Below are 26,748 nucleotides of genomic sequence, written 5' to 3' on the forward strand. Positions count from 1 at the left end.
TCTCCTGGTGGTGACTCTAGTAATTTAGACCATGGATCTAATGATCTACACCAGACCTAGACCGTTATTTCTGTTTTTGTGGGTTTTATTTTTTAATAAGAAGATATTACCTTTATTTTTTTCTGTTGAAATACAGTTGATTTACAAAATTATATTCATTTCAGGTGTACAACATAGAGATTCAATATTTTCTTAGATTATGCTTCATTTAAAGCTATTACATGATCCTGGCTACCTTCCCTGTGCTGTACAATACATCCTTGTAACTTGTTTATTTTATACCTAGTAGTTCGTACCTCTTAATCCCCTTCCGCTGTCTTGCTCCTCCCACCACCTCTGTCCCCACTGGTAACCACCAGTTTGTTCTCTGTATCCATGAGTCTGTTTCTGTTTTGTTATATTCATTCACTTGGTTTTTTTTTTTTTTAGATTCCACACATAAGGGACAACATATAGTATCTGTCTTTCTCTGTCTGACTTATTTCACTAAGCATCATATGCTCCAGGTCCAACCATGTTGTTGCAAATGGCAAAATCCCATTCTTTTTTATGGCTGAGTAATATTCCAGTGTGTTTGTTTTTTAACCGTGATCTATATCTGAAAGAATGTAGGTGTATCTGGGGAAGCGGTGGGGCCGGTGGAGGGAACCACTTCAGGTTCAAGTCCTGATTCTTGCCTTTTATCTCAGGCTCAGACCATGGCCTCCATGAAAGGACGAGGGGATAATTTGTGCAGAGGATAAAGCAACAGGGAATCAGAGGGCCTTTGGGAGTTTCTGAGGCTGCCTCTGTTTCCTCAGTTGTGAGGTTATGAACACCCTAATAAGTTAAACATAGAGGAGCTTCCTACCTGCCTTCTCCCTTCCCTCCTCCCTCTTCCAGGGTTGTGGAAAGACAGATAGATGGTCAGGCTGGAGATCTGGGTCCCTGGCTCCACCCTTCCATGACCGTGTCACCTGAGAAATACATTTTATATCTCTGGGCCTCGGTTTACCCATCCGTCAAATGAAGTAAGTAGACCAGAAAAAAATGAAAATTCGATTTTTCTCTCAGTTGCCACTTCTGGGCAATGGGTAGAGACTGCCTGACACATTCTGTTGAGAAGTAAATTAGTAAATCCCCATCCTACCCGGGTCCTTCAGGCAGCACAAAGCCTGGCATGCCGTCAGGATTCTACTTGGCCATCTTTTATAACACATACCCACAGGGTCTTCTCTGCAGGGTTCAGCTTTGGCTTCTTTGAGGTGTGCAGTGAGGAATTAAAGTCACTGCAAAGCAGTCTGAGGGAAGAATCCTTCTAGATGATCATGATTAATATTCCCTCAGTCTTGGTTTTTTTCACCTATCCTTAATTCAACAGCAATTGTGTTTAGCAACTCAAATCCAATCAGATTTTTCCAAAGCGTGCAGTTTCGTTTCTACGGGTGCAACTCTTCCTCAATACACTCATTTTTCACTGGCTTATGAAATGTCATTAAATTGTATAATTACAAGAACAAGGAGGGGATAGATCCTGGTTTTGTGGGGTCTGAAACCTACAGGATGCAACAGCCCTTTTGAAGGAAAAGAAAACTAAATTACAAATATAGAATTGACACAACTATGATACTTATTTAGAAGGAAAAGAGAAATCACGTTTCCAGTTTTTAAAAAGGTAGGACTATAAATATCACAAAATCCAGAGGAAGAGATCATAATAACATTTTTTACCATTTAATTACCTCTTACATGGCTAAAATATTTTTACCCTAAACTTCTGACCACAAACTCAATCGTTTCTTTTTATGACAATCATTTTGTAATAATGTCTTCTCTGGAAAGGCTAGAATTCAGTATTTTCTTTGGCAGGGTTAGTCATTTTGTTTATATTTGGAACACAGGAAATTGAGATTTCTCACTGTTTGTGGTACTGCTACAGGTTGTACCCTGGACCACGGAAATTGATCAATTCTATTTTACATGATTTCCATCAAATAAAGAAGAGGAGATAGGGTGAGTATACCTGTTAAAGCTATATTTTCAAGCATGTACCTGATAGGAAAGAACTTCTGTTTTGAACTTCTGTTAGTTGTCTTTCTGAGTCCTCTACTCACAGTTTCACTCATCTAATGATTGAGAGAATTTTCTATAGACAAGCTCCTGGCTTTGTATATTTCAAACCTTGTTTCTCCTCCACATACCTCTGGTGCCAGGCACCATGGAATGTATTCATACTGAAACACGCTCTCTGACCCTGCACTTGTAGCCCGCAACATCAGTGAGTAGGCAGAATGGGTGATAGGAGCATTTCTGGAAGCCATTTCCACATTGGGATGGCTAGATAAACCTTCACATAGAAATGACTTCAAACCACACAAATCTAGTCCATTTAATCCAGTCTAAATAGATCCCTACATCAACTTCCCATTAGCAGTCACTTCGACGACCCCTGACATTTGGGGAAGTGGAAAGAGACAGTAGCTTTAACCAACTGCAATTAAAATATTTTACTCTGAAAAATATTTAAAAACATGAAACAAATCTGATAAAGGACTGTTGTCCAAAATATACAAAGAAAACTTGAAGTCAACAATGAGAAAATTAACAACTCAATTTTAAAAATGAGCCAAATAACGCCATTTGCAGCAACATGGATGGACCTAGAGATTATCATACTAAGCAAAGTAAGTCAGAAAGAGAGAAAAATATCGTATGATGCCACTTTTATGTGGAGTCTAAAATGTGACACATGAACCTATCTACGAAACAAAAACAGACACACAGACATAGAGAACAGACTTGTGGTTGCCATGGGGGGTGGGGCAGAGGGAAAGATTGGGAGTTAGGGATTAGCAGATGCAAAGTATTATATATAGGACAGGTAAACAACAGGGCCCTACTGGACAGCACAGGGAACTATATTCAGTATCCTATGATGAACCAAATGGAAAACAACAAGAACTGAGTCACTTAGCGGTACAGCAGAAATTAAAAACAACATTGTAAATCAACTACACTTCAATATTCTCCTTTAAATGGGCCAAAGACCTTAACAGACACTTCATCAAAGAAAATATGCAGATGGAAAATAAGCATATGAAAAGATGTTTAACATCATATGTCATTAAGGAATTGCAAATTAAAGCAACAGTGAGATAACCACCACAAACCTACACAAATGGCCAAAATTCAAAACCCTAACAACATCAAATGTTGGTGAGGATGTGTAGCAATGGGAATTCTCATTCATTGCTGATGGGAATGTAAAAGGGTACAGCCACTTTGGAAGAGCACTGGAGGTTCCTTACAAAATTAATCATACTTTTACCATACAGTCCAGCAATCATGCTTCTTGATATTTACCCAAATGAGTTGAAAATTTATGTCCATACAAAAACCTGCATATGGAAGTTTATAGAAGCCTTATCAATAATTGCCAAAAACTTGGAGGCAACCAAGATATACTTCAGCAAGTGAATGGATAAATAAGCTGTGGTACAGGGCTTCCCTGGTATTGCAGTGGTTAAGAATCCACCTGCCAATGCAGGCGGCATGGGTTCAATCCCTGGGCTAGGAAGATCCCACGTGCCGTGGAGCAACTAAGCCCATGTGACACAACTACTGAAGCCCCTGCACCTAGAGCCTGTGCTCCACACAACAAGAGAAGCCACAGCACTGAGAAGCCTGCACACCACAACAAAGAGTAGCCCCCACTCACCGCAGCTAGAGAAAGCCCGTGTGCAGCAACAAAGACCCAACGCAATAAATTAATTAATTTAAAAAATAAAATAAAATAAACTGTGGTACATCCAGATAACAGAATATTTTTCAGAAGTAAAAAGAAATCAGCTATTGAGTTATGAAAAGACATGGAGGAAACTTAAATGCACGTTACTAAGTGAAAGAAGCCAATCTGAAAAGATTGCGTGCTCTATGAGTCCAACTATATAACATTCTGGAAAAGGGAAAACAATGGAGACAGTAAAGAGAGCAAGGGGTTATCAGAGGTTATGGTGGAGGAAAGGAGGAATCGGCAGAGCACAGAGGATTTCTAGGGCAGTAAAACTGTTCTGTATGATAATACAATGATGGATACATGTCATTATACATGTTTGCATAGAGAATGAAAAAGGCCAGCTATGTGTTGAATCAATGAACTAGGGGATGGCAAAGGGAGTTTCTACTGTCATTGCTAACATTTGTTAAACTTCTACTACATATCAGATAGTGGTACATTCTTGATACAACATCTTTTAAACCTTCACAGCAACCCTATTATTATTATCAATTTATAGAGGAAGAAACTGAGGCTCTAAGAAGTGAAATGAGTTACCAGAAGCCCTACTTACATACAGTCAGTGAAGCTGGGGTTCAAACAATGGTACACAAGGCTCCACTGAATCATGCTGCCTTAATCCAGGACTTTGGGTGATATATTTTCCCCTCTATCTTTTTTTATCATTTGCATAATGGAGTAGTAGTACCTGCCTTGAAGTCTCCCCTGAGGTTGTACACATAAAAGTCAAAATGAGATTATGGAACAGAGAATACCTTTTAATTGTGAGATGCTATATGTATTTGTCAGGATCTGGTCAGAAAACAAAAACCACTAAAGGTCTTTCCAACATAGGGAGTTTAATAGAGGGAACCTACAACCCCAATGATGGAAGAGCTGAGAAGCCAATAGGAGGTGAGGAAGCAACCCAGAGGCTGGCAAGAGAAAGGAGCAGCTACTTCCCTTGGGCTGGAGGGAGAAAAAGAGAAGGTAGCTTTGCCAGAGCCAGAAGCTGGGGCATCCTGTAGGCAATAGAGCCCTAGCAGGGGCGGTGCATGGAGCTGAGATAAGAGAGGAAGGATCTGTCCTATCAGAGATGGAGCCAAGGAGAAGAGGCAGCAGCTGCATAAGATGCTTCTGGAAGCAGAGAGTGGCATAGAAATACCCTGGCTTCTCCCCTTTTGTCACTCTCCAGTTTTCCAGCATTTTTCCCATTGGCCAACCCTTTCCGAGAGGCTGGGAACCAGAGTTTCCTATGATACAGAGAAAAGCACAAAAGGGAAAGAATAAGAAGTGAATTTGAGGGCAGGCTTTCTTTTAACCGCACCACCCATATGCAAGATACTGTTATTAGAGACAAGAACTGCAGAGCCCCAATTAACAAGAGGAGCAGGGATAGACACAGGATTCCAAAATATCACCCAATTTTTCTTTTCCCAGAACAAACAGGTGTGAATACAGTGAAAAGATTCAAGCAGGAGATCCTATATTTCTGGATAAAATCTCAACTGTAGAAAACCAATGGGGTGGAGGAGCAGATAAGGAAAATGGAGGTGGCTAGTTTATACATTCTTTTCTGCTTGAAACCAAGCTGCAAAAGGATAGCACTCCAAGATGAGGGTTTATTTTCATCTTAAAATAGAGAGAGGCCTCAGGACTGATGGAAATGACCTGCCCTCCTCTGAAGGGGCCTCTGGTGAGGAGGTGTGGAGAGCTCAGCCCCAGAGACCAGGAGTGACACTGTCCTTCTGGTTCCTTTGATCCATCAGAAACTGACAGCCTTCCCGTCCAGCAGTCAGCCCGGGCAGAGGCCGCTCTGGCTGCCTCCTGCTGTAGGGTATATATGGGAAGGAGCGAGCAGCTCCAGCCCAAAGCCACTGTTCCCACTTCTCTCTTCATCGATGCTCTGCCCTGGATTCTATCTTGAGAAGCAAGTGCAGTTCCAGCGAAGCGTTTTGAACACCCTTGCTCCACCAGGCCTGGTGTTGGCAAACAGCTCCTGAGTCCAGGACTGTCTGTCCCATTTGCCTCAGGAGCTGCCAGCACATTATGCCGTAGCCTTGTAAATTACATTCAGTTCCTTGGGGTACGTGCCCTCTCTCCCCTGGGGCTGGAACTCCCTACAACTTCTTCTTATCAAGTTAGCAATGACTCAGCTCTTAGTAAATGTCACTTCCCCATGTGAGTTCTTTCCGTCCGCCCTCCAAAAGTGGTCTGTGTTTTCACAGCACCTGTGCTTGATCTTGTTATAAATACACTTTATTTTTACTACTCACGGAAGGACCTAGACTCAGGGTCAGCAACGGCAATCAGTGGGCCAATGCAATCCATTGCCAGTTTGCGTGAATAAAGTTTCATTGGAACACAGCCTTCTTCATTCATTTACATATTGTCTATGGCAGCTTTCACGCTACAAGGGCTGAGTTGAGTAGTTGCCACAGAGACCTTACGGTCAAGGATCTTTCTAAATGTACATCTAAAATTAAAATCCTATATCCGTTTTGTGTCTCTCTAGTGGCTTCAGGATCACATCCAAACTCAAAGAACAAAAACAAAAAGATGTTACTGGCCTGAAATCTAGGATTGATAGATAAGAAGGTGCTTTGTAGAGGACACATAAGGATCAGTATCAGCGTGAAGCACCTAGCACAGTACTCAGCACGATGCAGTCATGTGACAATGTCAGTTTCCTTCATCCCAACCTCCTGCACCTTCAGCATCTGCAGCTTTACAAAGTGAGCAGACACCAGATCCGGCAGGGCTCCTTATGTGATGCTAAAGGAGTTCTGTGTTACCACAGGGCTGACTATATCTGTGCACTTTACATAAAAACAAATCAAGACCACACTTAAGTTAAAGACTGTGTGATGCACAATTGGGTTACTGTGTTCACTCATCCATCCACTTGTTCATTTATTCAACAAACATTTATGTAGCATCTATGCTAAGCCAGGCAGCAGGCAAGATACATGATGTAAGAATTGCATGAGAATGGGGAGAAAAGATCCAACTGTTCCCAAGGTTACTCCTGAGGTTATTTTAAGTGAAATAAGGGGTCTTATTCAATCACAAGATAGAGCATGGACAAAGTAACAGTATAAACCAGCATGCCCACTAAAAGATGCGTTAGGCACCAAGTTCCCCAGTCGGATGGGAAATTGCAAACTTTTCAAGAGTCCCCAGGCTGAACTGTCCAGAGCTCTTCTCACCAAGTGAATTTCAGAGTTGCCTGTTCGGCCCCCTCCCCCAGCCATGTCCAAGGACAGAATCCAGCCGGGGGCCTCAAACAGGCAGAAATATTTATGCCACATTCAGGAGACCAAACCTAAGAAACAGAGCTGATGCCACTTGAAAGGAATCGGGGTGGAATCTCTGGAGATTAAGAAAGTGACAGTGACCAAGATGCAATGGGGGAGAGGGGTGAGAAAAAGGAGAGATTAAAGCAGCTGGGCCATCCGTTATTTTGATTTGTGCCTTTTTCTATTTCAAAGGGAATTAAGGGAGATGAATTAAGACTTCGTTAGATCCCGGCAACTTCAGGAATATTAATCCGTCTTCCATTTGCAATAAGACTCACCAAGGTCAGGGTGAAGGAAAGAGAAAGCTATTGATATGTTGCTGTCTCCCTGCCCTGTGCCCCCTGCCTCTCGCCTCTGGTCACTTTCCCTTTCATGCCTTTGTTTGACATACAGGAAAGAATCATGAGGTGTTGAGTATCATTAACTTCCAAACACCTATGAAATCAGTAGGAAAGTGCAAACATTGCGGACCCCAACCGTCTCCGCCAATGATCCGTCCTAAAGTCCTCCCCTTTAGAGATGAAAAGAAAGAGCTTGGCAGGCAGGCGGACCATCTCAGGGAGAGAGGAATGAACGAACAGGAGGGGGACGTGCTGTATAAATGAAACTATGATTGACTTCTTACCTCGGTCCAGCTCACACATGGTTCTGAGCATTTAATAAACAGGTTGACACTCTGAGTTCCCCTCATTAGGAGAACGTGGAGACCTGGATTACCGTAAATCAGAAACCCTGGTTATCAAAGCTTGTGATCTTTAACTGTGTCAGGGCGCCCTCCTGTCTGTTCATGGAGGCAGCAACCCGCAAGCTGCAAAGAATTAGCCGCCACGCCGTGATTTAAGACACACACACCCCTGGAGCAGGTTGGAGGCTGGGCCAGGCAGGGGAAGGTTTTGCCCAGGTACCCAGCCCAAGTAGAGCTGTCTGGGGAGTAGGGGTGAGGGCTGACCCTATAATGGACCAAGTAACAGACCTATGTGTTTGGTGAGACTGCGAGCTAGCACTGGAAACCTTTCAATCCTGTAGTTTTCCAACCTACCTTCACATCAAAATCTAATGCACTGCTCTAGGTCATCACCAAGCATTGAGTTGATTTCCCTGTGCTCTGCCTCAAGACGGAGGGCAGATGGGGGTATGTGTATAAATACAGCTGATTCATTTTGTTGTACAGCAGAAACAAACACAACATTGTAAGACAATGGTACTCCAATAAAGATTTTTTTAAAAAAATCTAATGCAGAGAAGCATATCCGGTGTTAGAAGAGCTGCGTGGGCTCCTGAGCGGCGGGTCAGAAGAGCGGAGGCTGTGTCCCACAGACTCTAGCATCATGAACATATTTGATCGGAAGATCAACTTTGATGCACTCTTTAAATTTTCCCACATAACCCCCTCGACACAGCAGCACCTGAAGAAGGTCTATGCCAGTTTTGCCCTCTGTATGTTTGTGGTGGCTGCTGGGGCCTATGTCCATGTGGTCACCCGTTTCATTCAGGCTGGCCTGCTCTCTGCCTTGGGCTCCCTGGGGTTGATGATTTGGCTGATGGCAACACCTCATAGCCATGAAACCGAGCAAAAAAGACTGGGGCTTCTTGCTGGATTTGCTTTCCTTACAGGAGTTGGCCTGGGCCCTGCTCTGGACTTGTGCATTGCCATCAACCCCAGCATCCTTCCTACCGCCTTCATGGGCACAGCAGTGATCTTCACCTGCTTCACCCTGAGTGCACTCTATGCCAGGCGCCGTAGCTACCTCTTTCTGGGAGGTATCTTGATGTCAGCCATGAGCCTGATGCTCTTATCTTCCCTGGGGAACCTTTTCTTCTGATCCATTTGGCTTTTCCAGGCAAACCTGTATGTGGGGCTGGTGGTCATGTGTGGCTTTGTCCTTTTTGATACTCACCTCATTATTGAAAAGGCTGAAAATGGAGATAAAGATTATATCTGGCACTGCGCTGACCTCTTCTTAGATTTCGTTACTCTCTTCAGAAAACTCATGATGATCCTCGCTATGAATGAGAAGGACAAGAAGAAGGAGAAGAAGTGAAACGACCATCCAGCCTTCCCCAGTTTGACTTCTCCCTCCGCCCCTCATTTCCTCTTTGCACACATTACAGGTGGCGTGTTCTGTGCTAATGAAAAGCATCAGAAAAGCTTTTGTACTTTGTGGTTTTCTCTATTTTGAATTTTTTGATCAAAAAACTGATTAGCAGAAAAAAAAAAATCTAATGCAAAACCGGTAAATTGTAATAAAGACACATCCATCCCCAGATTCAAAAATCACATCCAAGAGAAATGAATGCATAGATGCACAAAAAGATTGGCAAGCGAATGTTCACAGCTGGTTTACTCACAATTATCCCCAACCTGGGACCAACCCAAATATCCTCCAACAGGAGAAAGGATTAACTTACTACGGTACATCCATACGATGGAATACTATTCAGCAATAAAAAGAAACTAACTCCTGATACATTCAGCAACATGAATGATTCGCACAGATCTAGAGTTGAGGGAAAGAAGGAAAGTAGACGCTGCACGAGTCCATTTATGTGAAGTTCAAAGATAGGCAAAACTTGTCTAGGGCAATAAAATTGCGAACAGTAGCAGGATAGAAGGACATGATCAGGGGCATAAGGGAACTTTCTGGGGAGATGGAAAAGTTCTGAGTCTTAATCTGGATGATGGTTACAAGGGCAGGTACAGTTACAGAAGCTCACCAATCAATACAGTGAATAGTTGCACATTAATAGTTGCATGCTTTAGTATGTCTAAATTATATCCGAATAACGTGTTGCAAAAAAAAAACAAATAAATGAATAAATGTAGATTTTAGGCTCTTTGCACATGCTTTGCCTGGAGTTCCCTTTGCCTAGAGTATTCTCCTCCCCCAATATTTTCAAGGTTGGCCCCCCCATATCATCCAAGTCTTAGCTTAACCATCACCTGTTCAGAGATCTCAGCTATTCTCTGTTGCGTAGTCCTGTTTTTGCTTGTTTGTTTGTTTGTTTGTTTTCATCTTGCTAATTATGCTCTGAGATTATCTTGTGTATGTATTTGTTGATTCTCTGCCTCTTCCTCCAGCCCCACCTAGACTATAAGCTCCTGAAGGAGAAGGGTCTTATCCAGCCTCAGAGCTGACTTATTGGAGAACATCAGTGTGCTTCCTCACCTCTGGCTTCTGGTTGAGTTGAGTCTGGCTTCTGGCCAATGGGAAACCCTAGCAGGAGACTGAATGGCAAGGGGAGTGGCAGATTAAGGTATCTTCAAACTCGTGAGGTCGCGACAAGCTAGCAGCATCTCTAGATCAGTGGTTGTCAGCTGGGGATAATGTTGCCTCCCAGGGGATATTTGGGAATGTGTGGAGGGCCCTGCTGGCAACCAGTGGGTAGAGGCCAGGGATGTTGCTAAACATCCTACAATGTGCAGGACGGACCCCCTCCAACAAAGAATTGTCCAGCTCCAAATATCAACAGTGTCAAGGTTCAGAAAACCCATTCCAGGACTTCCCTGGTGGTGCAATGGTTGAGAATCTGCCTGCCAATGCAGGGGATACGGGTTCAATCCCTGGTCTGGGAAGATCCCACATGCACGGAGCAGCTAAGCCCGTGCACCACAACTACTGAGCCCACATGCTGCAACTACTGAAGCACTGAAGCCCACACACCTAGAGCCCGTGCTCTGCAACAAAAGAAGCTGTCACAATGAGAAGACTGCGCACTGCAAGGAAAAGTAGCCCCTGCTAGCCACAACTAAAGAAAACCCATGCACAGCAACAAAGACCCAACAAAGGCAAGAAAGAAAGAACGAGGGAGGCAGGCAGAGAGGCAGGCAGGCAGGGAAAGAAAAAGAAAGAAGGAAAGAAGGAAAGAAAGAAAGAAAGAAAGAGAGAGAGAGAGAGAGAGAGGGAGGGAGAGGGAGGGAGGGAGGGAGGGAGGAAGGAAGGAAGGAAGGAAGGAAGAGAAAGGAAGGAAGGAAGCAAGGAAGGAAGGAAGGAAGGAAGAGAGAGAGAGGGAGGGAGGGAGGAAGGAAGGAAAAGAAAGAAAGAACGGGAGAGAGAGAAGAAAGGAAGGAAAAAGAGAAAGAAAGAGAAAGAAGAAAGAGAAAAAAGAAAGAAAGAAAGAAAGAGAAAAAGAAAAAGAAAGAAAGGAAGGAAGGAAGGAAGGAGGAAGGAAAGAAAGAGAGGGAAAGGAAGGAAGGAAGAAGGAAAGAAAGAGAGGGAAAGGAAGGAAGGAAGGGAGGAAGGGAGGGAGGAAGAAAGGGAGCCCATTCTATATGAAGGTCACAGCTCACCTAAGTAGGACCTCTCTCCATAGCTCTCTTCCTCCAGATACAGGTAACACTCCTCTCTTCCCTCGGGTCTAGGGGTTGTAAAAGCCCCAATGTTTCTAGCTCCCCAGTACTGCACCATCCTTTATGCTTCCGCTGTATTCCAGCTCCATCCTTGTCTTAGCCCCTTTATGAAACTCCTCAAGTTATCCAATTCTATAGCCTATGGGCTATTCTATCTCCCAATGGAGCCCTGACAGATACACCATTTCATCTCCAGCAGCTAAGCGCCCAATAAATATCAACAAGTATCTGCTAAATTAACTAAGCAATTAATAAGTGAGGCTCTCCCCAGGAGATTCGGATTTAGAAGTCAAAGGTAAATCTCGGAACTTAACACTTTTAAAAGATTCCCCAGGTGACTCTAGAAGAATACCCTCATGTATTAATGGGGAAACTGAGGCCTGGGAGAGGGGAAACTACTTTTTCAGGGTCACACCTTTTTGTGGAATAGTGTGGGGCCCAGAAATTACCCAGTCTTGACATCGATTGTTAATACCATAATCTGGTGTTACTTTTCCTTGAACTCTCTTTCCCATAACATTGCCAATTCCTTTGGGCATAATATAGATTCTGAAGCCCAGACATCCTGGGTATCCAAGAGGAACACTTAAGCTCTGAGATGCTAATTCATCTACACGTGGTTCTGAATGTCCAGGGCTGGAGGGGCAGCTTCACAGAGGGGCAAAACCCCTGAGAACAGATATTTCTGGCTCAGTCCCAGATTCTGCACATCCAAGCTCCTTGACCTACTAAGATTCGGTTCCCTTGTCTGGAAATTGGCGATGACAGAGTTTACCACTCATGTTTGTTTTGAGGCCTCCGTGAGATAATATCTATAAAGTATGTGGCCATAGAGTAGATTACAGAGGGCAGTGGTGGTGGCTGAGTTTCCTCCAGTCCAATGCTCTGAGCTTGGTGTTCGGAAATCAAATCCTCAGATTTCCCAATGTGACCGAGCAAAGATAACTTGAATCTGAGAAAAACCATAAGAGATTCAACCCTCTATATTCTTGGATAAAATATGGGCTGTGGAGAAGCCAGTCCCCAGACACTAAGGTCCAGACTGTAGGTTTAAATGCTTACAATAGGCTTAAACTTGCCAGCAGAAAAAATCCACATTCCTTTGTGAGCTTAAGAGAACAGGCTTCCTCTAGATTTTCTCCAAGGAGTGGAATTAGCATCTCACGTTTTATCTTCTCTCTTCACAGCCAGATTTGAGTCTTTTACACCGGGGAACGTTCATATTTTCCACTCAGAAGGGAGAGTTGGCTGGGAAAAAAAAGAAAAAAAAGAAGACTGCCTCCGTTCCTCTGTAACTTGGGGGCACTTTGGAGATGTAAACATTGATTAGTCTAAGAGAAAACCATAAAGGTGGGCTTTTAGTATAATTTAGACCCAAGGAAGGTCCAAAGGGATGGTGAGCAGAAGGGAAAACTCTCTTTAATGGAGACTTAAATGCAACGGCTCTGGCACTTTCTGAAACTCGGGCTCCTCTTCTGGAAACTGGGGAGAGATCTGTACCTGCCCCATGCGGTCAAGGTAAGGACTGACTGACCTTGAATCTACAAACAATTGCAGTAATTATTTACTACCTACAATTTTGTGTGCTACCTTTTGACTACTCTCTGCCATTGTGCATTTTCCCCAAGAAAAATCACATTAATTCTTTCTTCAAATTAGACAGTATTGTTTACTGTAGAAAATCTGAACAGTATATATAGAAGAATAATGAAGAAAGCAAAAGTCTCTGAAACCCCAGCATCCTCAGAGCTACAAATAACATCTGGGGATGTTAACACACCCCTTTCCTGCATCTCTTGATGCATTTTACGCCATCTTTAAAAATCCAACCTGCTGTTGGAATCAGCTATGATTGGTGAGTTTTAATCCACCTCTGTAGCACGTGAGATTTGATGGCTGGGTAAGTGATTTAATCTCTCTGGGCCTCGGTACCTTAATCTATAAAATGGTGTATGTGTTCCCTAGGGAAGCTATAGCAAATTTCCACAAACTAGGTGGCTTAGAAGAACAGGAATCTACTCTCTTTCAGTTCTGAAGGACAAAAGCCCTAAATCAAGACATCGGTAGGGGGGTTCCTTCTGGAGGTTCCGAAGGAAAATCTGTTCAACGCCTCTCTCCTAACTCTGGCAGCTGCCGCCAATCCTTGGCTTTTTTTTTTTTTTTTTTTTCTTCTTTGGCTGGAGACACTTCACTCAGATCCGTGCCTTCATCTTTTCATGGCCTTCACCTCCGTGTCTGTTCTTCTCTTCTTGGGAGGCACACTTGTCATTAGATGTAAGGCCCTACCCAGATAATCCAAGATGATCTGACCTCAATATCCCTCATTTGGGACTTTCTTGGCAGTCCAGTGGTTAAGACTTTGCCTTCCAATGCAGGGAATGTGGATTCAATCTCTGGTTGGGGAGCTAAGATCCCACATGCCTCATGGCCAAAAAACCAAAACATAAAACAGAAGCAGTGTTGTAACCAATTCAATAAAGACTCTAAAAATGGTCCACATCAAAAGAAAACTTTAAAAAGATCCCTAATTTCAGTACATCTGCCAAGATCCTTTTTCCAAAGAAACTCACATTCGCAGTTTCCAGGTGGACATATCTTTGGGGGCGGGGGGGGGGGGGCGGGCAGGTTCCATCTGGGGGACACCAATTAACCCACTACAAATGGGCGTAACAATAGTTGCCTCCTGGAGTTACTGTGATAAACAAGTTAGATGGGGTAATGCGTATGCTGTTCTTGGCACTTGATAAATTGTCAATAAATGCTGTGTATGAATAAGCTCATCTGAAGGGCATAGTTTCTGGAAATCCTCTCTGAAGGAATAAAGTAAGATATAAATAAACAAACCTGAATGAATAATTCTGAAGTTCAGGTGGGTGCCAAAAATGTGGTTTTCTTGAATTCTCTGCAAGCTCTCTCTAGTGTCTTAAAGAGGAGACTTTTGATATATCAAAGCTCTGATTTTTTCCCCTCTCTCCTCCTGATAGTTTCTCTCTTCTCTCCAGCTTTCCCTCTTCCTGTCACAGCTCAGCAGTTTGGCCATGTTGCTTGGAAAAAAGAAAGCTTCAGAATGCACGGATTCATTCAAATCAGTTAGGTGAATTACAGTTTATTTAGAATGAGAAATCCACCATTCATTTCAACATGTAGCTTTTCGTGATTTTGTGACATTGAGGTTAAATAGAAATTCTTTGTAGCTTGATTATTTTGAGGCCCAGAGTTGCACTGATATTTTTTAAAATCTGATAAATGAAAATCAAGACTTATGAAAGCTGAACGAGGAAGCAACTGTTCACCACACAAAAAGATCTGTCCTTGACCAAAAGATGCTCCTAGCGCATTTCTGGCAACTTGATTTACAAGAGGTAGGTAATAATAGAGTAAGAAAAACAATGGAGTCAGAGTCCAGAGAAGTGTTTTATTCTGGGATATGCTACCCTCTAGCTGCGTGGCATCTGATGGTAAAGTGAGCTCTCTTGATTTTCCTACTGCGAAATGAGGAAGTCTTGGAACACATGACAGCTAAGGTGTCTCCCAGCTCTGACCTTCCCAGCCCATCAGCCAAGTGTTAACACCTCTCCAATCAGCCTTCAAAAGAGTTCATTTCAATCCTTTCACCCAGGACCAGGGAAGCATTCAATTTGAATTCAGCAAATTTTCTGCAGTTGAAACTCCTAACGGCATTTGTTGACTTATAAACCTTCCGGGGCTTTTGATCTAAGAACAGGACGTTCTGAAATGAATGAGCAAGACAGGAAATAAGCCAACCCACACAGGAAGATGAATAACAGTCTCACGACAATACATTCAGTCTGGTCCCAAGGCTGTGTGTCCACTTGTCCAGTAGCAGGATCCGAGGTGAAGCCCAAGAATGGAAAAGCAAGAAGGACCTTTGTGAATAGAAGGAGATTTGGCTCTTCTCATGGAGGAGTAGCTTTGACGAGGACCACATGTTTCAAATTCCTGGTCCATCACTTCACATCTTATACAGAATTGGTGTTTGGCAAGAACGCACTGACTGTCAACTACTCAGGAAGAATAGGGGACCAGTTATCTCCTAGAGAACATTGACCGTGGGGAGGAATTTCCATGAACTCAGGCGGTGGGAGAAAATATGGACGGAGGTGAATACATTATGGGTCTGGCTGAGCAGTTGCTCTAGCTCTCCATGCCCTGTTCATCCACAATTCTCCACTCATCTCTTCCCTTTGGGGCCTTAGTTTCATTGTGGCCATCATTATCACCCTTGTAATTACACACCACTTTCTCCTCCTCCTCCTCCTCCTCCTCTCCCTCCTTCTCCTTCCCCGTCCCCTTCCCCTTCCTCTTTCCCTTCTCCTCCTTCTCCTCCTCTTCCTCCTTCCTCCCTCTGTTTCTCCTCATCACTGCCATCATCCTCCCCATCATCCTTCCCGTCATCCTCGCCCTCATCCTCCCCATCATCCTTCCCGTCATCCTCGCCCTCATCCTCCCGCTTCCTGTTACTCCTCATCATAATCTTCACTGCCTCCATCATCATCGTCCTCACAGCCGCCATTTTTTCAGTGTTTACTATAAATCGGACCACGTGCTAAGTACTTTACATTCACTTTCTCATAACCATCACAACAGCCTTAAGGAGGTCTAGTTTCTAGCTTATGTGGGAGGTGATCCCAGGAAACACAGGGAGAGAGGGAGAGACAGGGAGGAAAGGAGAAATCAAAGGTGCATTAATGAGAGGTTAGAGCTGAGGTTAAAGGGATCGTGATCCAGCTGTGGGCCACCTACAAACACTGAGCACACCTCAGAATTCTCCCAGTGAGGGAGTGGGGTCTTTACTCACCGCGTCTCATCCCTCATCAGTTGAGGTTACTCCTGGGGGTGTCAACTCTCTGGTGCTTCTGATCTGCGCCATCCTGGGCAGTCGGAGAAAGCCCTTGGGCAGAGGAACGGAACATTAGCATATTGGGAACCGCCCCCCTAAGCTATTGGTGGTTTGGGAAGTAGGAGGGAACAAGGAGATACAGGCAGGCACCAACAGCATCTGTGATACTATTATTATTGCACTCTAAGAGATGAGGAAGTTTGAAGTTCAGAGAGGTGAAGTAACTGGCCTGGATCATAGCGCTTCTAAGTCCTGGGTTTGGGATTTGAGCCTGGGTAGCGGATGCCAGAGCTTAAGCTCCCCAGCCCCATGCACTAAAGGTAAGGGTAGCACTAGACTGTCTTCACCCACAATTCACCATCTCTGGTGCTAGCTGACAAGATTCAGGGTTGGGAGAGAGGGGTTTTTACCTTCTTCTCTCTCACTCCTCTCTAATGTCCCTGTGATGAGTTCCAGGACAAGTCCCTTCCTTAAACATGAAACCGGAACTCCTGGCCATCACGAAGCTTCCACCTTCCACATTGGTTGGTTGGACATCCCTCTCACACACCCATCAATGAGGTTTGAGGCTCTGAAACTTTGGAGAAGTCACATAAACACTCTGAGCCTCAGTCCCCTCATCTGGACTCTGGGAGAAACAATGACATGAGTACCACTTCATAGGATCGTGGCCAAAATGCAATGGGATGATGCAGAATGCGAGTGTAGCATCGCATCTGGCAAATCATAAGTGCCCAGTACCTGTGAGCTTATTGTTTCTATCATTATTAATTATTATAATGACCTGGGCCTCTGGTCTCCCACCTAGAATATGATGTTTCCAAAAGTAGAATCAGAGCATTAAGACCTGGGGCAGAGGGACTTCCTTGGTGGCTCAGTGGTTAAGAATCCGCCTGCCAATGCAGGGGACACGGGTTTGATCCCTGGTCCGGGAAGATCCCACAGGCCTCAGAGCAGCTAAACCTGCGAGCCACAGCTACTGAGTCCACGTGCTGCAACTACTGAAGCCCACGCACCTAGAGCCTGTCCTCCGCAACAAGAGAAGCCACTGCCATGAGAAGACTGCACACTGCAAGGAAGAGTAGCCTCTGCTCACCGCAACTAGAGAAAGCCTGTGCACAGCAACGAAGACCCAACGCAGCCAATAAATAAATAAATTTATTAAAAAAAAAAAAAAAGACCTGGGGCAGAGTCTCACAAGATAAGGTGACAGAATAAGGCAAATTCAAACTCCTATTTCGCTCGATGGTCTACTACATCAGGCAGTACAACTGGCCACCATGTATGTGTCTTTAACAGGAGATGACGTTGGTAGAAACCCATAGATGTCTAGCCAACTTACACATCCCTGTAAGTTGCCTGGAGTCCAAGTTTGACTTGCCATGGCCCTACTTCTTTCCTCCCCCCCACAGTCTGTTCTCAGCAGCAGCCAGAGTGGTCCTATTTAAAAAAAAAAAAAAAAAAAAAAGACATCATATCATGCTTCTGTTCATAACAGGCAGTGATTTCCTTTCCTCTCAGAGAAAAGCAAAGCCTTGACAGTAGCCACAAAGATCCCGGCTGCATGGTCTGAACACACCCTCCTTTTATCTCTCTGCCTCCTCTCTGAGCACCTTCCCCTGACTGCCTCCACGCCAGCCATCCTGACCCCCTTGGTGACTCTGAGACCACTAGGTATGCTCAGGCCACTTGCACTGGCTGTTCCCTCTTTCTGGAATGTTCTTCCTCCATTGCACTGGCTCATTTCTTTGCTTCCTTCAAGTCTTTGTCAAATGTCACCTTCTCATATTATAAGGACTGCCCCAGCTACATCGTTTAAATTACAGGAATCTCACATCCCCATTCCACTGCCAAGAGTTAACCCTCCTTAGCCTACTCCATGTCTTTATTGACCTTTAACAGGCTATATAACTTGCCTAGTTTCCTATCAATTCATAGTTAATGGTCTGTCTCCCTCCCAATAGAAGAGAGTTCTCAACCAAGAGAGATTTTTGCCTCTAAGACGTTCCGCAAAGTCTAGAGATATTTTTGGTTGCCATAGCTGGGAAGGGGAGCTGCTGGCATCTGGTAGGTAGAGGTCAGGGATGCTGTTAAATGTCTTACAATGCACAGGACAGCACTCCCACCCCCCATGACAATGAATTCTCCAGCTCAAAATGTCAGTAGCACTAAAGCTGAGGAATCACGTATGCTCTAGAACGAAGCTTCACAAGGATAGGGGCTGTTGCCTGATTTCGTTGTTTACTGCTCTATTCCAACATCTAGAACAGTGCCTAGCACACAGCTATCACTCAGTAAATACTTGGCGGTGAATAATCCCTAGAAATGATTCCTAGAGTGAAGATTTTCCAATTCATTGATACCTTAAGGAATGCAAAATTCTTCTTCAAATCAGCAGCAGAACAAACAAACAGGCCAGACAGTGAGAAAGATCCAGATCCTTGTTTGGAAAGGAATCATTTTCACCGGAAAGAAAGAAAGATGTCCCCCCAACAGCTCCCGCCGGAACTCACACAATGTGTTCTAAGTTTAACACATCTTGTGCTCTCTCTGCTGAAACCCTTGGCTCCAGCCCATAATATCCCTGAATCCAGGAAACCATTATGAGTGATCAGGGTCAAAGGTTGCTCCTATTGTAACCCACTTCCTCCATCAGAGTTTTAAATTTGGAAAACGTTCTTATTGCTATTGTGTGGAATGTCAGCTCTCAGATAGCCTCAGAATTATTTTTTATTTGTCTACCATGACCCCTCATCACCAAAAAAAGGTCAAAAAAAATGCAGAGTGGGAGGGGGCTTTCCTCAGAACGTAATATTCACAGACAAGGAGTCAGATAAGAGCCAGCTGATATTTTCAGCCTTTAATTGAATCAAAGGAAGGAGAGGTTGTCAGATTCCCAGAGGGCCCCCCAAATGAAATTCCATTTCTTTTTTAAGATGACTAGGATAGTAAAAAGATCAAAACCCTAAAGGAACAGCAATTTTAGGTGATGGTAAGCACGTAAAACTTTAAGGAGGTTGTTCTAGTTGCCTTGGAAATTTCTGGAACATTCTGCCCACCTTTTAGACCAAGAAGAGTCATGGTACCCGTAGATGTATCAGATATGTCTCTGGATTTGACAAGGAAGAAAAGAGGAGGCAAAGGGCAGGTGATGAGGAATCCCGAATCTTGGAATTACATACAGTAAGTAAATGACAAGAAGAAGGTTGTTAGAGCCAACAGTGTACAACAATTGGGCACATTGCCATCTTTGGGAAGACTTCATGCTAGAGGAAGGAATAGGTAGAAGGTCTCCGATGCACTTACAAGGTCAAAAAATCTACTTCAGCCAATTCTGCAAATATGCACGGAACCCCTACTCCGTATAGGGCTTGGTGCTAGATGCCAGCAGTACAAAGACACAAGTACTAGAGCGTGATGCCAAATGTGTGTGCTTTGATGTGGGTTTAGATCCTTGCACTGCCACTTACTTCCTAGATGAGGCTGAGCATCTTACTGAATCCCACTAAGACTTAGTTTCCTCATCTGTAAAAATGGCATTGAAAATAGTAGCTACCTACCTCCCGGTGTTGTTGTGAGGATGCTATTTGGCAAAGTACCCAGCACGTGGAAAGTGTTCAACAATAAGTGACAGCATTATTAGAAGTAAGATGAGGCCCCTCCCCTTACATTGTTCATAATCTCATGGTGCATATATGCTCATAATTAAAAGAGAAATCAGCATTCATTGTGCATTCACTCTGTGCCAACTTCTGCACCATATGCATTACAAACATTATCTCATCGAGTCCGACAACCACCTGTGATAGACGTAAGTGCTGTTCAGTAATATGCATGGTTCTCTTTCTGCCCTTAGGACAATCATCCCTCCCTATGTCTCTTTTTTTTTTTTTTTTAAAGCTCTTTATTGGAATATAATTGCTTTACACTGTTGTACTGGTTTCTGCTGTACACCAAAGTGAATCAGCTGTATTTATATATATATCCTCATATCCCCTCCCTCCCGCGACTCCCTCCCACTCTGGCCCTCTAAGGCATCACCCATCATCAAGCTGATCTCCCTGTGTTATGCAGCAGCTTCCCACTAGCTATCAGTTTTACATTTGGTAGTGTATATATGTCAGGGCTACTCTCTCACTTCATCCCAGCTTCCCCTTTGACCTCCACCCCGTGTCCCCAGGTCCGTTCTCTACGTCTGCATCTTTATTCTTGCCCTGTCACTGGGTTCATCATTTAGATTCCATATATATGAGTTAGCATACGGTATTTGTTTTTCTCTTTCTGGCTTACTTCGCTCTGTATGACAGACTCTAGGTCTACCCACCTCATTACAAATAACTCAATTTCATTCTTTTTTATGGCTAATATTCCATTGTATATATGTGTCACATCTTCTTTATCCATTCATCTGTTGATGGGCATTTAGGTTGCTTCCATGTCCCGGCTGTTGTAAATAGTGCTGCCATGAACATTATGGTACATGTTTCTTTTGGGATTATGGTTTTCTCTGGGTATATGCCCAGCAGTGGGATTGCTGTTGTATTTGGGTTGGGCCATGGCACTAATTCTGGCCAGTTGACTATGGGAGACAATTATGCCTGTCACAGCCTGGCTGGGGCATTTAATTGCCAAGGCTTGACCCTGATGCCTACGACCTTCTTCTTGCCACCATGAAAAGTGTGTCTCTAGGTGGTGGGGTCTTGATCGCCAAATGGATTGAGTTGCCAGTTGCCCAGAGCACCATACTTACCTACGAACACACCCTGGACCGGCTCCTTTCCCTTCCTATCTGGTTTTCTCACTTCGCTATCAACGCTTCCTGGAATCACTTCCCCCCAAATCTTCTTGCACTCAAATTCTAGTTGCTTTGGGGGTTAACCACTCCGAAACAGCCATCTTAACCCATCGAGGTTAAATCGTGCAAATCCCATTTAGAATTATCTAGAGATGAGTTAAACTCACTATCAGGTCAGCCAAGTGGGTTTGATCCAACCCATTAATCCAGCTTATCTTGAAATATCTTCTGTTTTTGTAAATGTTCTTTGGTTACTCTCAGTCTGAAGGTGGGAATAATAGAAAAGAGGCCCCTGCTGGTATGCACATCGAGTGAGTAAGAAATCAATCTGTGTTGGTTTAAGCCATTGAGATTGAGAGGTTAGTAATTATTGCAGCAAGACTGTGCCTCTCCTGCCTTTTATACAACCCTCTACAATAAATATCATTCTCATCCCCACTCTGTAGGCAGAGAACTTGAGCACAAAGTTTAAGTGACCTCCCTGGTTTCTAGATCTCACATCTAGCAAGTGTAGGGGGCAGAATCCACCCCCATTTCTAAGTCCGAAGTTCATGCTTGAAGCTACTCTACCATATGGATAAAAAGATGTAAGCAGAGATAAGTAAAGATATATAAGTAAAGACCTATAAGCTATAGGAGGACTTAAACAACATGAAGAATTTGTTGACAGTGTAGGATGTCACTGCTCAAGGAATACTACACTTTCTCCTGAGAATTGCAAACAGGACATAAAAACACCCGGTTGCCTAAAATAGGCTGACACCTCTGCTGTCGATAAAATGACCAAGTGTAGCATCCAGAACTGAGAAGACACTTAATACACATTAACATGTGAGCAGCAGATGAGCAAAAGGAGGGAGTGGAGGACAGATCTCTTTTCCTATTGCCGTCCACCACATTTCCATCCCACAGGGCAGATAAAGAGCATCTCTGGATGTGAGATTGGGCACGCCTTGCTGCTTCATCTCCTTCATCATCGGTCCAGACCCATCACACCTGTAGCATCTCTTCCAAGAAAAAATGGACACCTCCAAAGAGCTACCAGTCCCACTTCCTGGACTAGACAGTTGTACATGATTATTATAGAAGAGATGTGACACACTAAGTAACACTGGGCCGCAGAAAACTAGTATGAGTGAGGAACAAATAAGTAAGTAGTAGAGAGACCTGGGAACCCAGCGAGAAGGGCTGGAATATCTTTTTTTCATATGTTAAAACAGACAGGTCTTTATAAGTTTAGGGAACCCTGAACCGAAAGGAACACCCGGGGAGGCAGCAGAATTTCCCACCCAGCATCCTTTACCCTGTGATCTTTGTCTGTCAGCTCATGGAACACTATAGCAGATGATGCTGATGCCTGGCCGCTGTCCCCTCACCACTCAAGGTTTCCATGCTTGCTTGTCAAGACCTCTTCCTGAGAGCCAGGGCCAAGCCAGGGTGAGCAGGATACGGCTGACCCTGCACTCCCGTGACCTGAGAGTAAGCACCTCCCTAAATTTTGTAGCCTAAGCACCTAGCTCCCCTTATCCTAGTGCCCGAGATATAAGCACCTGTGTCCTCCTGCCTGGGCTTTCTCTACCTGCAGGAGTAGGTTCAGCTTTGTGCAGGGCAGGCCAGAATTACCAGGGAGTTGATGAGCCCGGAAGTAGCCCTCAACCAATGACAAATGTAAGACAGAGAATGAATGTTCCTGCTTCCCTGCTTCTCAGGTAGGACAGCTCTGAAGCATGCGCTACGCCATCTTGCAGAAGCCCCAAGTGTAGGGCTGCCAGATTTGGCAAATAACATTACAGCAAGCTCAGTGAAGTTTGAATTTCAGATAAACAATGAAAAACAGCATAGGTAGGTCCCATGTAATATGTAGGACATACATTTAAAAATTCCTTGTTGTTCAGGGGTTTCCCTGGTGGCACAGTGGTTAAGAATCCGCCTGCCAATGCAGGGGACACTGGTTCAATGCCTGGTCTGGGAAGATCTCACATGCCACGGAGCAACTAAGCCCGTGCGCCACAACTACTGAAGCCCACGTGCCTAGAGCCCGTGCTCTGCAACAAGAGAAGCCACCACAATGAGAAGCCCGTGCACTGCAATGAAGGGTAGCGCCTGCCAATGCAGCCAATAAATAAATAAATAAATTTATTTTAAGACTAAATAAATAAAAATTACTTGTTGTTCAGAATTCCCTGGCAGTCCAGTGGTTAGGACTCTGCACTTCCACTGCAGTGGGCACTTGTTCAATCCCTCGTGGGGGAATCCTGCATGCCACGTGGTCCAAAAAAAAAGAAAATGACGTGTTGTTCACCTGAAATTCAGATTTAACTGGGTATCTTTTATTTTATCTGGCAACCCTATGTCATGGTTGTAACTTGCTTATTAATACACTCTCTTCATTTCCTCATTTCTCTACATGTGCTTCCTGGAATCACTTCTCAAACTATCTGTCCTCAAATCCTAGTTAATTCTGGAAAAACCCAACCAAAGACAGAGACTTGAAGCCATCAGGGTAGAGGGGTGGTACTTTCTCCATCAAATGCCCTCTGCAGTTTATCTGGGCAAGAACTAAACTCATCACGGATCACCAAAGCGGATGTTGTTCTAACTCATCCTTTCAACCAACACTGAAATTCTTCTGTTCTCTGGAAAGTAAGAAAACAAGACGCATGTCAGTTTCACCAGTGGACCTCAGGATGTAGAAGATGCACCCTAAACTGAGGCCAAGTTGTGTAATAAAGGGAAACAGTAGCATTCCATCCCAGTCTCTGCATCACGTTTCATGATCACCAAGAACCCAAGCTCTGGAACTACGAGATTGAGTGTGACGCTTCCTGCGCCACTTCCTTTGTCTGGTGACATATGTGACCTGAGCAGGGGGCTTCACCTGGCTGAGCCTCCATTTCCCCATCTGTCAAACAAGGATAATAATACCTGCCACCCAGGACTGTCGGGGGCATTCAGTGACATGATATTAACAAGTTCATTGTGATGGTCATGCTACCCTCTTGTTGAAGTTTTTTCAGCACAACCCTAGGTTGTCACAGCTTAAATGTTGTGCTTCCAAGGCAGAAATTGGAGCAATGCCCATAACATGTCCAAGGGTTTGAAATCACTTCTGGCATTAGCCATGGCCCTGAACGATTTGCATAGAATGAGTCCCAAAGCCAGCAGAAAGGGGGGGACAACCTTCTGGCAACCATCCCACAGTATTTACTGAGGTTGTGGATGAGCAGTGAGTATCTTTCACAAGGAACATGAGTTCTTTACCAATTAGTGCCAGACCAGACTAATTCACTCATTCTCACGCCTGCCTGTCCCCTGTGGGCATTTGAGTTTGTGACTTCTGATCTATCACTGTTGTGTTTTACCAACACCTTTTTTTATTATTTATTTTTATCAGAATACGGTTGCTTTACAATGTTGTGTTAGCCTCCACTGCACAACAAAATCTATCAGCCATGCACATACAGACACCCCCTTCCTTGTGGACTTCCCTCCCGTTTAGGTCACCACAGTGCACGAGGTAGAGCACCCTGTGCTACACAGTATGTTCCCATCAGTTGTCTATTTTATACATAGTCCAACATCTTTTAAAATGTATGTTTTCCTCCCAAACCCTTGAATAATGTACGTGGATGATGTTTCATGGTTTTATGTGGCCCTCGTATTCTATGTATACTTAATGGGGTCCACGTACGGCAATCGGAAGGCACAGCGAAAGAAAATTTCTGTGTGCATATTTGGTCCTGATAAGGGATCAATTGCACTCTTCCTTTTGGTAAATAAAAGGGAACCTTAATTTTTGTTTTGTTTGGGGGTTTTTTGGTTTGTTTTTAGATTTATTTTTTATTTATTTATTTATTTTTGACTGCACTGGGTCTTTGTTGCTGCACTAAGGCTCTCTCTAGTTGTGGAGAGTGGGGGCCAGTCTTCATTGTGGTGCACAGGCTTCTCATTACAGTGGCTTCTCTTGTTGCGGAGCACGGGCTCTAGGCGCGTGGGCTTCAGTAGTTGTGGCACGAGGACTCAATAGTTGTGGCTCACGGGCTCTAGAGCGCAGGCTCAGTAGTTGTGGTGCACGGGCTTAGCTGCTCCGTGGCATGTGGGATCTTCTCCGACCAGGGATCGAACCCGTGTCCCCTGCATTGGCAGGCGGATTCTGAGCTGCCAGAGAAGTCCCTGGAATCCTAATTTTTGAACAACAGAAAAGAATTCAAGGATCTGTCTTTTCCCAGTTCTTTGTAAGAAAGAGTTTTAAAACTGTGAAAGTGATCTTCGCGTGAAAAATCTCCAATGAGGTGTTTTCTTTTTAAACTCACCCTAAAAATATATCAACTTTTTAGTATCAGGCCACTCTTGAATGATGACAAAGTAAGACTTTCAACTCCTAATGGCTTTTTGTTTTCAATTTTTTGGTTTTTTACCCAATTCACATCTTGCGTGACAAAGACTTTTTTATTTTTTATTTTCTTGATTCATAGGTCCTTAATGAAAGCAAAATTCAAACTTACACTAGTCTTGTATGAATTAGGGACCGTGTAAACAGTACTTAACAGTTCTAATTGAAGGTCAGTAAATCCCCAAGAGATTAAATGAATCCTGCAGGGAGCCGTGTAAATCTCCTTCCCTTTTATGGTCGACCAGCCAAGCCCCCAGCCTGCTTTGTGCAAGGCTTAATAAACATGGTATGCATCTAATCAAAACCATTTTGCACCCAAAGAGGTTAGGGGCGTAAATCACAATTACTCTTGGCACTAAACCCTTGGCCCAAAGGGGCCCAATGTTGCCAAAAAAACATCAGAAGCTGACTTCTGGAACTTAGCTGTCTGGCACGGGTTTCCAGGTCTGAGTGTCCAGCCTGTTTCTCAGCAGGAGAATCTAGATGGGGGTATAAACTCTGAAAAGAATAGTGATTTCAAATGACTCCCTTGTGCTCTCTGCTTTCTATATTCTTTGCTAGCTATTGCCTGATACAAAACAAACAAACATTGTCCCATCTTGATCTTCAGATGCAGCGCAAAAGCACCCATCTTGACATTCCTGAGTTTAATTTCACTCTTTGCTGTGGGTTACTTTCAGTGTCAATGCCTAGGTCTGTCCTTGACAGGCCATGAATTCATTTATTGTGTCCCAATATGCTCCATCTTAAAAGAAGGTATAGAGTCCCAAGAACTTGGCTGAAGGGAACCCAACCCAGGAAGGTCCAGAAGGGTGGCTTTGGACCTGCATCCGAACATTAAGATGAGGACAGTGTTATTCTCCCAGCACCACTGTCAGCTGCAGTTGTGAATGGATAGATGAACAAATAAAATCAAAAGAAGAAACAGTGGTCTGTGATCCTGGGAACTGGAGAAACCAGGGTGAAAATTTTTCAAGATTTCAAAACGTAAAGTGAGCGGCAGTCTGGGTCTGCTGTATGCATTAAATCTGGTCCCTGGATCATTAATTTCAAGTAGACATTATTCTTTTTATTTCACACATGAGGAAACTGAGGCTCAGAGAAAGGAAATCATATCTTTGAGTCACCTGGTTGGTTCAGTGAGAAACCCAATTTCGAACCACAAATTCATAGACCATCCCCTATCCTTTTGGCCTACCGCTTCTTAGAGGAACAGGACAAGGAAGACGCTCAGATCATCTCCAGAAAGATTCATATGAAAGACAAGTGACATCCACACTGCTAAGGAATAGTTCTTC

General features: G+C 43.9%; 1 protein-coding gene across 1 annotated transcript; it reads left to right on the plus strand.

The window, feature by feature from the left end:
* Window positions 1-8,299: 8,299 nt before the first annotated feature.
* Window positions 8,300-9,205, plus strand: LOC130858729 (bax inhibitor 1-like). Its single transcript, XM_057745667.1, has one exon. The coding sequence runs from the start codon at window positions 8,382-8,384 to the stop codon at window positions 8,874-8,876; it is 495 nt and encodes a 164-aa protein (XP_057601650.1). The 5' UTR covers window positions 8,300-8,381; the 3' UTR covers window positions 8,877-9,205.
* The last annotated feature ends 17,543 nt before the right edge of the window (window positions 9,206-26,748 follow it).

This window comes from Hippopotamus amphibius, chromosome 8 (genome assembly GCF_030028045.1).
Source record: "Hippopotamus amphibius kiboko isolate mHipAmp2 chromosome 8, mHipAmp2.hap2, whole genome shotgun sequence".
Taxonomy (NCBI): Eukaryota; Metazoa; Chordata; class Mammalia; order Artiodactyla; family Hippopotamidae; genus Hippopotamus; species Hippopotamus amphibius.